At 41.2% G+C, this 12,368-nt stretch overlaps 1 protein-coding gene across 4 annotated transcripts in view; it reads right to left on the bottom strand.

Moving 5' to 3' along the window:
- Nucleotides 1-3,812: 3,812 nt before the first annotated feature.
- Nucleotides 3,813-12,368, bottom strand: part of LOC106602916 (uncharacterized) — a 46,646-nt gene continuing 38,090 nt past the window's right edge. For all 4 annotated transcript variants that reach the window (XM_014195914.3, XM_014195911.3, XM_014195917.3 and 1 more), the window contains 2 exons: nucleotides 8,177-8,215; nucleotides 3,813-6,677 (listed from right to left, as the gene is read on the bottom strand). In XM_014195914.3, coding sequence (XP_014051389.3) covers nucleotides 6,675-6,677; nucleotides 8,177-8,215 — 42 coding nt within the window. In that variant the 3' untranslated portion in view covers nucleotides 3,813-6,674. The remainder of the gene's footprint in view (nucleotides 6,678-8,176; nucleotides 8,216-12,368) is intronic.

Consider the following 12,368-nt stretch of genomic DNA (forward strand, 5'->3'; position numbering starts at 1 on the left):
GTTCCCCGCCACAGTCACAGCACCTTGCCTTGACCTCCAATCCACACTTGCCATATTCATGTGGTCCCCCATACTTCGCACAATGTCTCTGGCCCTTACAGACGCTAGCTACATGTCCCTTGCACTGACACTTTAAACACCAAAGCAGCGGTGGCACAAACTCCCTAACATAAAAGCTGATGAATCCTCGGAAGATTCCCTTCAAACTCTAAGAACACCGTAGTGCTTTCTACTCCACCCTCCCTTTTCTTACTGCTCATTCGCCTCGCCTCCACCACTTTCCCCCTAGTCACCTCCCTCTTAAACTCCTCCATTGACACCTCCATTGGTACTCCCGCAATCACCCCTCTCACTTTTGCCTTACTGGCAGGGACATGGTATTTCACCCTACCTCCATTTAGTGCCTACATTTTCAATATCTTGTACCTCTGAGCTATATTAACCGCAAATATCAATACATTTCTTTTCCCTACACACCTTGCATCTTTTACATGTCCTATATCTAACTTGATGGCCTTTGACAATGTTATCTGATCTAACATTTTACTGGTTGGCTCAGAGAAAACCATCATTACTTTACTCTCCTGTACCTCATCTCCCTGCCTGTTTGCTCTTCTAGATTTCTCCTTCCATCTATGTCCCCATCTGTGGAAAATCCACCCTCATTCCCTTTTCTGAACCTTTTCCTATTATTTTTTAATTCAGTCATGTAGGTAGATTCATTACTGATCCTACTACCTTCATCCATCTCAGACTTACAGTGCCTTGAAAAAGTATTCATCCCCCTTGGCATTTTTCCTATTTTGTTGCATTACAACCTGTAATTTAAATTGATTTTATTTGGATTTCATTGTAATGGACATACACATAATAGTCCAAATTGTTGAAGTGAAATGAAAAAAATATATTGTTTCAAAAAATGTAAAAACAGAAAAGTGGTGTGTGCATATGTATTCACCCCCTTTGCTATGAAGCCACTAAATAAGATCTGGGGCAACCAATTACCTTCAGAAGTCACATAATTAGTTAAATAAAGTCCAACTGTGTGCAATCTAAGTGTCACATGATCTTTCACATGATCTCAATATATATTATATACACCTGTTCTGAAAGGCCCCATAGTCTGCAACACCACTAAGCAAGGGGCACCACCAAGCAAGTGGCACCATGAAGACCAAGGAGCTCTCCATACAGGTCAGCGACAAAGTTGTGGAGAAGTACAGATCAGTGTTGGGTTATAAAAAAATACCTGAAACTTTGAACATCCCACAGAGCACCATGAAATCCATTATTAAAAAATTGAAAGAATATGGCCCCACAAGAAACCTACCAAGAGAGGGCCTCCCACCAAAACTCACAGACCAGGCAAGGAGGGCATTAAACAGAGAGGCAACAAAGAGACCAAAGATAACACTGAAGGAGCTGCAAAGCTCCACAGTGGAGATTGGAGTATCTGTCCATAGGACCACTTTAAGCCATGCACTCCACAGAGCTGGGCTGGGCTTTACAGAAGAGTGACCAGAAAAAAGCCATTGCTTAAAGAAAAAAATAAGTAAACACGTTTGGTGTTTGCCAAAAGGCATGTGGGAGACTCCCCAAACATATAGAAGAAGGTACTCTGGTCAGATGAGACTAAAATTTAGCTTTTTGGCCATCAAGGAAAATGTCTGGCGCAAACCCAACACCTCTCATCACCCCGAGAACGCCATCCCCACAGTGAAGCATGATGGTGGCAGCATCATGCTGCGGGGATGTTTTTCATCAGCAGGGACTGGGAAACTGGTCAGAATTGCCGGAATGATGGATGGCACTAAATACAGGGGAATTCTTGAGGGAAACCTGTTTTAGTCTTCCAGAGATTTGAGACTGGGACGGAGGTTCACCTTCCAGCAGGACAATGACCCTAAGCATACTGCTAAAGCAACACTCGAGTGGTTTAAGGGGAAACATTTAAATGTATTGGAATGGCCTAGTCAAAGCCCAGACCTCAATCCAACTGAGAATCTGTGGTATGACTTAAAGATTGCTGTACACCAGCGGAACCCATCCAACTTGAAGGAGCTGGAGCAGTTTCGCCAAAACCGAATGTTATAATCAAACACAAAAAACAAACAATTTCAGTGTCCAAAGTCAAATTCCGCACCCGAAGGAGTCGTCAAACATTTTCTGCTCTCTGGCAAGCTACTGCCATCTTCTTCTTCTTCTATGATATAATGGCGGTCCGCAAACAAATGTTAAAGGTGCATGCCATACTTACAACAATACAACAACACATGCTTCACCGTTTCATCGACCATTTGAATCTTGGTCCACCAACCTTTCTTTGGAGGGCATATAAATGCCGGCCCTTGGGCTCAGAGTCCCATCTCTTCTGCCACACATCTATCAAAATGGCTCTGATATTACTCTTCCCAGCGGAACATTAATATAAATTATATCTTGTTTTAAAGCTATCTTGGCTATTTGGTCTACAATTTAATTCCCTTCAACACCCGAATGGGCTGGGACCCAGCAGAATCTCAGTACTACACCCAGTCTCTCAATTATCCATAATAACAATAATGCCTCCAATAGTAGGTCACTCCTATTAGATTCATGAGATGATAAACTAATCAATACAGACAGGGAATCTGAGCATACTATAATTCTGACAGGATGAACGTTTTCCACCCACTGGAGGGCAACTAGTATCGCCATCTGTTAGTCTTCTACATATCTACACATCAAATTCAGGGACAAAAAAGCCTGCTCCTGTGTGTCCACTATCTGGGTCCTTTGATCCATCTGCGAAAAGCAGAAAAAATGCATAAAACTGTTACCAACGTAATTGTCAACCAGTTTCCTATATCACTGACTTCTGACCATTCTTTTATTTTCTCTACCAAGGTTAGATCAACAACAGGATCTGGGAGTTACCATGGAGGAGAATCCCCTATCACCAGAGAAGGGCCAACCTCCAACTCCCTCACACCACTCTCATCAGCAAGCTTTCCAACTGTCCAACCAAAACCACTGCCTTGTCTACTAGTATATTCCCAACAGTCGTCTAGAACTGTAGGCCGTCATTGTAAATAAGAATTTGTTCTTAACTGACTTGCCTGGTTAAATAAAGGTTAAATAAAAAAAATATATATTTTTAAATGTGCAAAGGAGATGTCCAACGCTGATCCACGCACCTACCTTTTTTAAAAAGGTAACAGATGCATATCTGTATTCCCAGTCATGTGAAATCCATAGATGTTATTTCATTTGACTGATTTCCTTATATGAACTGTAACTCAGTAAAATCTTTGAAATTGTTGTATGTTGCGTTTATTTTTTGTTCAGAGTAGTTAATAAATCCAATGTGAAACGTGATACCTATAGTATCCTTACCCAGCATTGAAAAGTGTCATCCATTCTGCTCTAATTTCAAATCTCTCTCCCTAATTTCTGTATCACGCTTGTAATGTCAGTAGGCTACTAGACTATGCTTCGGAGGGGGAGGAGCAGGGGCAGATAGCCTACTGACACTTTTGCAAAGATTTTCTGCTGGCAGGCATGCAGAAACTGAAATACGTTTCTGAGTGACTGAGTGAGAGCTTTGCATACGTAGGTGCTTTGTATGTATTTCAGCTAACGGAAAAGCTTATCATTGTGAATAAAAGAGTGGAAGGGTACAAGTGAGGAGGGGTGATGCTTGACTAGTGCAAGTTTGATGTTTGACTAGGGGAGGGGTGAGGTCTGAGGAGGAATGACAAAGCTCCTGATATGTAGATAGATCTATCGCTAAAGATTCTTACAACAGATTAGCTAGCTTCTTATAACATCAATTAGCTTTTTTATTTTTTTTTATTTGACAATTTCAAAACATAATACAACCATGCATGTGGATTAATGCATTTAAAGAAAAAGTTAAATCGTATTTCCATTGTGGTCCTGATAAAACAAAACAACAACAACATACACTGTTCCCCGGGCACCCATGACGTGGATGTCGATTAAGGCAGCCCCCCCGTTGCCTTAATCGAGGAGTTGGGTTAAATGTCGAAGACACATTTCAGTTGAATGCATTCAGTTGTACACATATACACCTATAAGCTACACAAAGCAGGCTAGGCAATAGACCTACTAAGGCACAAATCATAAATTCACCAGACATTCCAGCCTTTGGAAAAAATGACACAGATAACAGATAGGACAAAACATTGTAGTTAAACACTCATGTGCAATAATAGAGCAGCAGGACCCCTAACTGGTTGGTTGATCTCAGAAAGTTCTGAATCGTTGATCGGTCTCATGATCAGACTCGCTGCCGCCCGCAATGATAGCAGTAGTCCAGCTGGTTCACACCAGCAGCATTTATATTGTGTAGATCAGGTTTTCCCAAACTTGGTCCTGTGGCCCCCCCTGGGTGCACGTTTTGGTTTTTGCCCTAGCACTACACAGATGATTCAAATAGTCAAAGCTTGATGATGAGTTGGTTATTTGAATCTGCTGTGTAGTGCTAGGGCAAAAAACCAAAACGTGCACCCCATGACCGAGTTTAGGAAACACTGGTGTAGATGACCAGTGTCATTGCTCGTTCATCCTCCCTTCCTTGCCGATTTATTGTTTTCCCCTACTAGCCTCGCATCAAAATGGCTAGAAAACTGCTTAAAAGTTCCCTGGTTGGCAACTTTAATATTCTATTATGCTCTTTAGTTGAGTCAACCACTCCAATGCACACACATTTTTACACATGCAATAAGACAACAAAAAAACACAGAAAATAATATAAACAGACAAAACGGACAACGGACAGAACCAGGGGGCCAGGGTTCTTGTCTGGAACACTGTGGTCAGAGAGCACTTTTGGTACTGCAGTTTAGCTGAAGCCTAACCCAAAAAGACAATTCCCATAGACGACCCTATTCACATGAGGTTGGTGGTACCTTAACTGGGGAGGATGGGCTCGTGGTAATGGCTGGAGCGGAATGGTATTTGCTCTGTTCCAGCCATTATTATGAGTCGTCCTCCCCTCAGCAACCTCCAATGATTTTTCCAGTAATTGTCTTCAAGGCCGTTTTTTTCTTCGTCCCTCACAGCCGTAAATATTAACATTTAATATTCATCCATTGTCTGCCAATCATCTGGCTGACGCGATGACATTGTCGCTGCTTGCGCTTGCTCCAGTGCGCACTGAGTGCTGGTGCGCAGGTGTTATCGGCTCTGTAAAGCAGATGGCAGTGACCACAAAATGGCGTATGCAAACATGAGTAGATTACGTTGAAAACAACAAGCGTCCATCTTGGCAGCAGTCTACAGTTGTTTTATACCTCAATGGACAGAACCGACACCAACCGACAGCATTTGCAAAATGAAGAAAAATGAAAAAAGTAGGCCACCAACATTATAAAGTACAATGCAACTTAAACTTCATAATTAAGAATACAACAATGTGCATTTAAAATAGTATTTAATATGACAGACAACTTAAAAACGGCATGTCCTAGAACAAACATTTAACCCAATCAGCCAACCAGGTAGGTTTGATAGGTAGATGTTTTTGTCTACCTTGATGTCAGATGTAAAAAATCTTCGAAACATTTTTAGGATTGCTATCATACATTTTCCATGATAGGCCTAATTCAAAAAGTTGTACAGTGTTCTGTGTTAATTAACTCCACATAGCATGGTTAGAGCACTCAGAAGAAAGAAAAAAGCATTTGATGCAACAACTCAGCAATAACTTTCAAACCACCATAAACATCCTTCAACTTTTTAGACCAATAATGATCTAAACATTAAGCACGTTTAGGAAAATTATTGCAAACAAAGGTTCCATGGTGAGGGCCAGCATCTGTGCTTCCCCATACAGATGTAGGATCTTAATTTGATCACTCTTTTGTGGCTGAGAATTTTCCTGCACTGCAGGACACGCAAACTTGTAATGTATTTGAGGTTTAAAAAGGCTCCTAAAGTTTGTAATTTCCACATAAAAATGTCAAACTTGATTTGCCATAACAAAATGTTTATCAACCCCTACAAAAAATGTCCATTAATTATAATTCACATTATAATTCGTATTTCCTGTTGCTGCAGGATTATTTTCCTGCTGTAAGCAAACTGGCTCAAATTAAGACCCTACATCTGTACCTTTCCTAAAGTTGGGATAGGCGCATGGCATTGGGCCCATGCCATGATGGTTGATCTTTCAAAGCAAACAACAATCACAGGAATGATGGGGTAGAATCATTTGCAAGGTGCAGGCTGAGTTGCACACTCCAATGCTGTATCTCCATGTGGGAACACTAGTGAGTCTGTTAGTCAGTCAATCATACTGTATTTCAGGTTAATACTGTAGTATTTCAGGTTAATACTGTATTTCAGGTTCCCCGATTAGATATAGTGTAAGCAGCAACATTTTTCCATCTGGAGCTGAGTGCATTTGCTGCTCCTTTCCATTTGTAACCAGTCTCCTTCTTTGTGTGCACTATATCTTTCCTCTACCTAATCTCTAAACAAACAAAAAATGGTTTTCTTTTCATATGCAAAAAGTAAAAAATATTGATTGTGATAGACGCACAATCCAAATTCCAATATGAAAACCTCAACATATTAAATAGGAATTGGCAACAATAAAAAAACTACACTTGAATTTTAGTTGAAAAATATATATCGATATGTACAGATCCCATGTCCCAGGTAACTCATCACTGAAAAAGAGCAAGAGCAGAGACACATTCACTAGCAGGTAAATTATACTGTACAATCATACTATACACCAGTGGTTCCCAATCTTTTTCGGTTACTGTACCACCAGCTGAATTTCTCTCTGCCCAGAGTACCCCTGAAGTACCCCCCGTGCATTTTACCTGTAGGCTTATGGACTCATGTCTTCTCAAGTACCCCCTGTGGGTAGGCCAAGTACACCCACTGGGCTGCATACCCCTGGTTGGGAACCACTGCTGTACACTATATAAGATTAAATATTTAAGTGATAATGCCTTCGAAGCCGGTGTTTGGTGGATATATTGGCACGATTGTTGTTCGGTCCGAGACGATATATCTTCCAAACACCGGCTTCGAGGGCATTATCACTTTTTTACAACAGGATAACAACATATTCAAATAATGATTTACGTATTTGAATTAAAAATGTTATTTTGATTAATTTATTCATACTATTTCATCCATACAAGATATAGTCCCGACACAAATCTAGGGTTGCTACCCAAGCCGGCTGGTTGTTCGTTCTATCGGTTCGGTAGCTAGTGACGCGACCCAGTCGTTCAGTCTTTTGTTCTGTATCCAGTCGTTTGTTCTAAATGTTCCATTGCCATACTGGCTGGCAACATTCTTATCCCTTGTTTCCTAGCTCGCCAACTACGGCTAATTTACAGTCAAGTCAAAAAGTGCAGCCAGAATAACAGCAAAGTAGCCCCATTTGCATTTGTTTAAGCTGTTTTCTAGTGACATTTATTTAGATACATCCATAACAATGAGCTAAAGAGGAGCGATTTTGCCTGGCATAGCTCATGTGCTCACTTGTCAGGACACTGTTGTTCAAAGCAGGAGCTAGCCAACAACACAGCTAACATAATCACTTCAAACTGAAGCTGGAAAGACTGCAAACTAGCTGCACTTTGTTTTACCTTTTTTCAATTGACATTTCTTTGTATATATCCATAAAAATTATGCCAGCTGATTCATGATTTAAACTGGCTGAGAAACGCTGCCTGTCTGTCTCGTCCCGACTCCAGACACGTTCATTACTATGGGACAGCTGGAGATCGAATTTGAATATTGAAACAATGTTGTAAATGTCGGAGAGCCAGACCGCAAGGTTTATACAAATCTCCCCTGTTGAAACTAAATGTTAGTCTAAAAGAAATGTGAGATAATGTCTAGATGCGTTTTATAGTGGAGATCAAGTTGATAAATTGCTTGCATGGGCTGATGAAAAAGTGGATTGCGTAGTCAGACGGAACAGAGTAAATAGGCATTTTAACATCATAGATTTAGATGGTGGTAACTTGGTAGTATCTTGTTGAATAGATACCGGCTAGAATGTGGTTTTAACCAATCAACATTCAGGATTAGACCCTCCCTTTGTATAAAACTTCTTAAACTCCCCCAAGAGAGCCAAATGCCTACTTGGGCTAGAGCAGGCCAAACAAACAGAGCCTCATAGAAGTACTATTGCTGTACAAACCTTATGTGAACACCCTGGTATGGGCAATCCATCCCGACCCTGGTGATAGAAAAGAAACACCTTCATTAAACAAACATGCAGTATTGCATTGCCCACAGATAAATACGGGTGTCTTGTAACAACAAAGTGGTAGGAGGACCAGGCTCAGCCCCCCCCCCCCCCCCCCCCCCCCCTTCTAATTTCACCAATCTCCTGTTTGTTTAAAATGTAGTTGGTTCAGGTTCTTTCAGTCATAGTCATCGCTCTACTCTGCCTGCCTGTCTGCCTCTCTCTCTGTCTGTCTTGAATTTTCGCTAGCAAACTTGCAACATTGTATCAACTGCGCCCTTACAGTTTCCCATGCTGATGAGCTCGGGACAGACAGCTGAATTTGTGTCCCGTATTTCAAGTGTCTCAACTTTTGTTTTTACAAAAAAGGTACATTTGTCAGCAAGACAAATCACTTAATTCAGGCTACCAGTGTGTAGGCCTAATGACAATCGCCGAATGTCATTACACTTTTTGGTATTTTGTAACAGTATCTTTCCATTCATCAAATGGCGTGCTCCCAGTGCGCTGTTTGGATGTGGAGTTACTTTGGAGTGGACAAACGTGCGCAGGTAGGCTACTTTTTTAAGTGATTTGTTTGACAATCAGATTAAAACATCACGGGGTAATACATGTTTACTGTTAAAATACATGTATTTGCTTTGGTTCATCACACAAAGAGACATTGTTTACAGACAGATGGCTCTTTGCGGAAGCTTCCGTAGCCTGGTGTACTTGATCAACCAAATCTAAAATATTGGGTTTCACCAAAATAATGTTTCCAGTCAACAGAGGCACATCCAATATCTATATTAAAACAATCAGGGGTTGGAAATGGTTCAGGGAACAGAACTGAAAACCGGAAAATAACTATTTTTCGAGGAACAGAATCAGAACCGAGAACAAAAGTGATTTATACTGTTCCAGAACAGAACCACTATTTTAGAAGCATGGGAACTGGTTAATAATGTTATTTTAAGTTCCAGGTATCTTTTTCCAGTCCCACAAAAAAACGCAACAAAGCACATATGCAAAGACCTCACTGTCACTCAGAAGCTTATTCCTATGCCTGCCTGCCTGCCTGCTAAAAATCTTTGCCAGTATGTGAGTAGGCTATCTGCCCCTCCCCTCCAAGCATAATCTAGTAGCCTACTGACCTAAGCATGATTCAGAAATTAAGGAGAGAGATTTGTTATTAGAGGAGAATGGATTAACCTTTTCAATGCTAGTTAAAGATACTATAGTTATCACGTTTGGATTTGTTAACAAAAGGTAAAATGTTTTTATTTTAATTCTGGAAACACAAGCTTGTTAGCTAGCTAGCTAGCTACAGTAGCTGGTCCAACATAAAGCCAACTCTCTAAATTTCAAAGACATTCAAAGTTCCTTCATAGAAGCTGCATGTCACAACAACAAGATGCCCAGCACTTCAAGCCAAGCCTCCTCCTTCACCCTCTCTCATTCTCTCCCCACCTGCAAAATTTCAGTCGCATCTCACGCCCTACACTCGTGTGTCCAATGCATGCAAATAGCTTACCCACGCCATAGCAAGCTGCTCTATCCACACTGATTGTTGAAGTAATTTAATGTCGAGCTAAATGTAAAAGTATACAATATTACAGAGGTTTAAATAGGAAAAGAAAGGAACAATATAAACCGTAACTTTTTTTTGTTTCAAACTGGTTCCGAACTTTATTTTGCTGGTCAGAAAAGTGAAACGTAACAAGAAATAAATAATGGTTCTGTTCAGAATTAAATGATTGAAAAAGTTCCAACCCCTGGGAACAATACTTACTATTCGTCGGGTTGAAGGTGTCTTTCGCTATCAAATAAGCATTTAAAACATGTTTTTATCCAGGGTCTTCCATTGGCAGCCATTGAAGCCCATTCTAGACCACACAGTCACATGAGACTGAATAAGCTACCACGTAATCTTCCACTTCTACAGGCGGAAAAAAGGAGACCCTGGATAAAAGCGTGTTTTAAATACATATTTGATAGTGAAGGACACATTCAACCCGATGAATCGTAAGTATTGCCCTAGAGATATAGTTTAGATTTGGTTGATCAAGGATGCCAGGCTATGAAAACTATGGCTTGTTGCAGGATGAAGCAAGCCTTTACTATTAGGCCCAGAAAATAACAGGAAGTTCAGTGAGAGGAAAACAGACCCCCAAATGTCACAGTATAATTCAGACTCTGAGGAGAAATATCTAACACCACAATCATGCCGTCAAACCATCCATTAACTAATGCCATATTACAGTGACCAAAGATGGAGAGTCTTGCTGGTTTGTTGCTGGCAAAGTATGGCTACCACTGCATCACAGAGAGCAGGAAGACAGGCAGGGGCAAGGGGTAAATGAGAGGTGTGGTATATTCATTTCAAAGATTTTACTGAGTTACAGGTCATATAAGGAAATCAGTCAATTGAAATAAATTCATTAGACCCTATGGATTTCACATGACTGGGAATACAGATTACCATCTGTTGGTCACAGATACCTTTAAAAAAAGGTAAGGCCATGGATCAGAAATCAGTCAGTATCTGGTGTGACCACCATTTGCCTCATGCAGCAAGACACATCTCCTTTGCATAGAGTTGATCAGGCTGTTGATTGTGGCCTGTAGAATGTTGTCCCACTCCTCTTCACTGGCTGTACAAAATTGCTGGATATTGGCGGGAACTGGAACTCACTGTCGTACAGGTCGATCCAGAGCATCCCAAATATGCTCAATGGGTGACATGTCTGGTATGCAGGCCATGGAAGAACTGGGACATTTTCAGCTTCCATGGCACAACAATGGGCTTCAATACCTCATCACGGTATCTCTGTGCATTCAAATTGCCATCGATACAATGCAGTTGTGTGTTCATTGCCCGTAGCTTATGCCTGCCCATACCATAACCCCACCGCCACCATGGGGCACTCTGTACACAACGTTGACATCAGCAAACTGCTTGCCCAAATGACGCCATACAAGCTGCCATCTGCCCGGCACAGTTGAAACCGGGATTCATCCGTGAAGAGTACACTTCTCCAGCGTGCCAGTGACCATCGAAGGTTAGCATTTGCCCACTGAAGTCGGTTACGATGCTGAACTGCAGTCAGGTCAAGACCCTGGTGAGGACAACAAGCGGGCAGATGAGCTTCCCTGAGACGGTTTCTGACAGATTGTGGAGAAATTCTTTGGTTGTACAAATCCTAGTTTCATTAGCTGTCCGGGTGGCTGGTCTCAGACGATCCTGTAGATCAGAAGTCCTGGGCTGGCGTGGTTACACGTGGTCTGCGGTTGTGAGGCTGGTTGGACATACTGTTTAATGTTACTGCCAACTCCTCTAAAACGATGTTGGTGGTGGCTTATGGTAGTGAAATTAACATTAAATTCATTGCAACAGCTCTGATGGACATTCCTGCAGCCATCATGCCAATTGCACGCTCCGTCAGAACTTGAGACATCTGTGGCATTTTGTTGTGTGGCAAAACTGCACATTTTAGAGTGGCCTTTTATAGTCCCCAGCACAAGGTGCACCTGTGTAATTATCATTCTGTTTAATCAGCTTCTTGATATGCCACACCTTTAAGGTAGATGGATTATCTTGGCAAAGGAGGAATACTCACTAACAGGGATGTAAAGGCATTTGTGCACAAAAGAATAAGATTTTCTGAGATCTTTTATTTCAGCTCATGAAACATGGGACGAACACTTTACATGTTGTGTTTATAATTTTGTTCAGTATATATCCCAATAAAAATAAGAACTTCAAGAATTGAGGAGTTTGATGGATGTTGGCATACAACTTGAAGCTGCCCTCTTGGACTTGTATGCCAGATATCTATATCTGTGCCCCGTCATGGAGTGTGGGCGTTCCTGGCTTTCTCCAATGACCTTCCCACTGATTATTGTTACCCTGTTCAATGGGTTCTGACTAGTGTTTCCTAGAGCACCAAACTACCCCACAATATCAAACGATAGCATGGATTTTATAAAGCATTCATAAAATGCTTGGTGGATGGATTGGTGTACATTAAACTTCCTCAAGAACAAGAATGTTGACATTTAGAGTAAATATGTTTGGTTTTCCTTTTGAAGGAGAGCTTTGTGGTTCAAGGATGGTTCCTAGGTATTTATAGTCCTCTACTTGCTCAGTGATCTGTCCGTT

This window comes from Salmo salar, chromosome 04, assembly GCF_965601325.2.
Source record: "Salmo salar chromosome 04, fSalSal1, whole genome shotgun sequence".
Classification (NCBI taxonomy): Eukaryota; Metazoa; Chordata; class Actinopteri; order Salmoniformes; family Salmonidae; genus Salmo; species Salmo salar.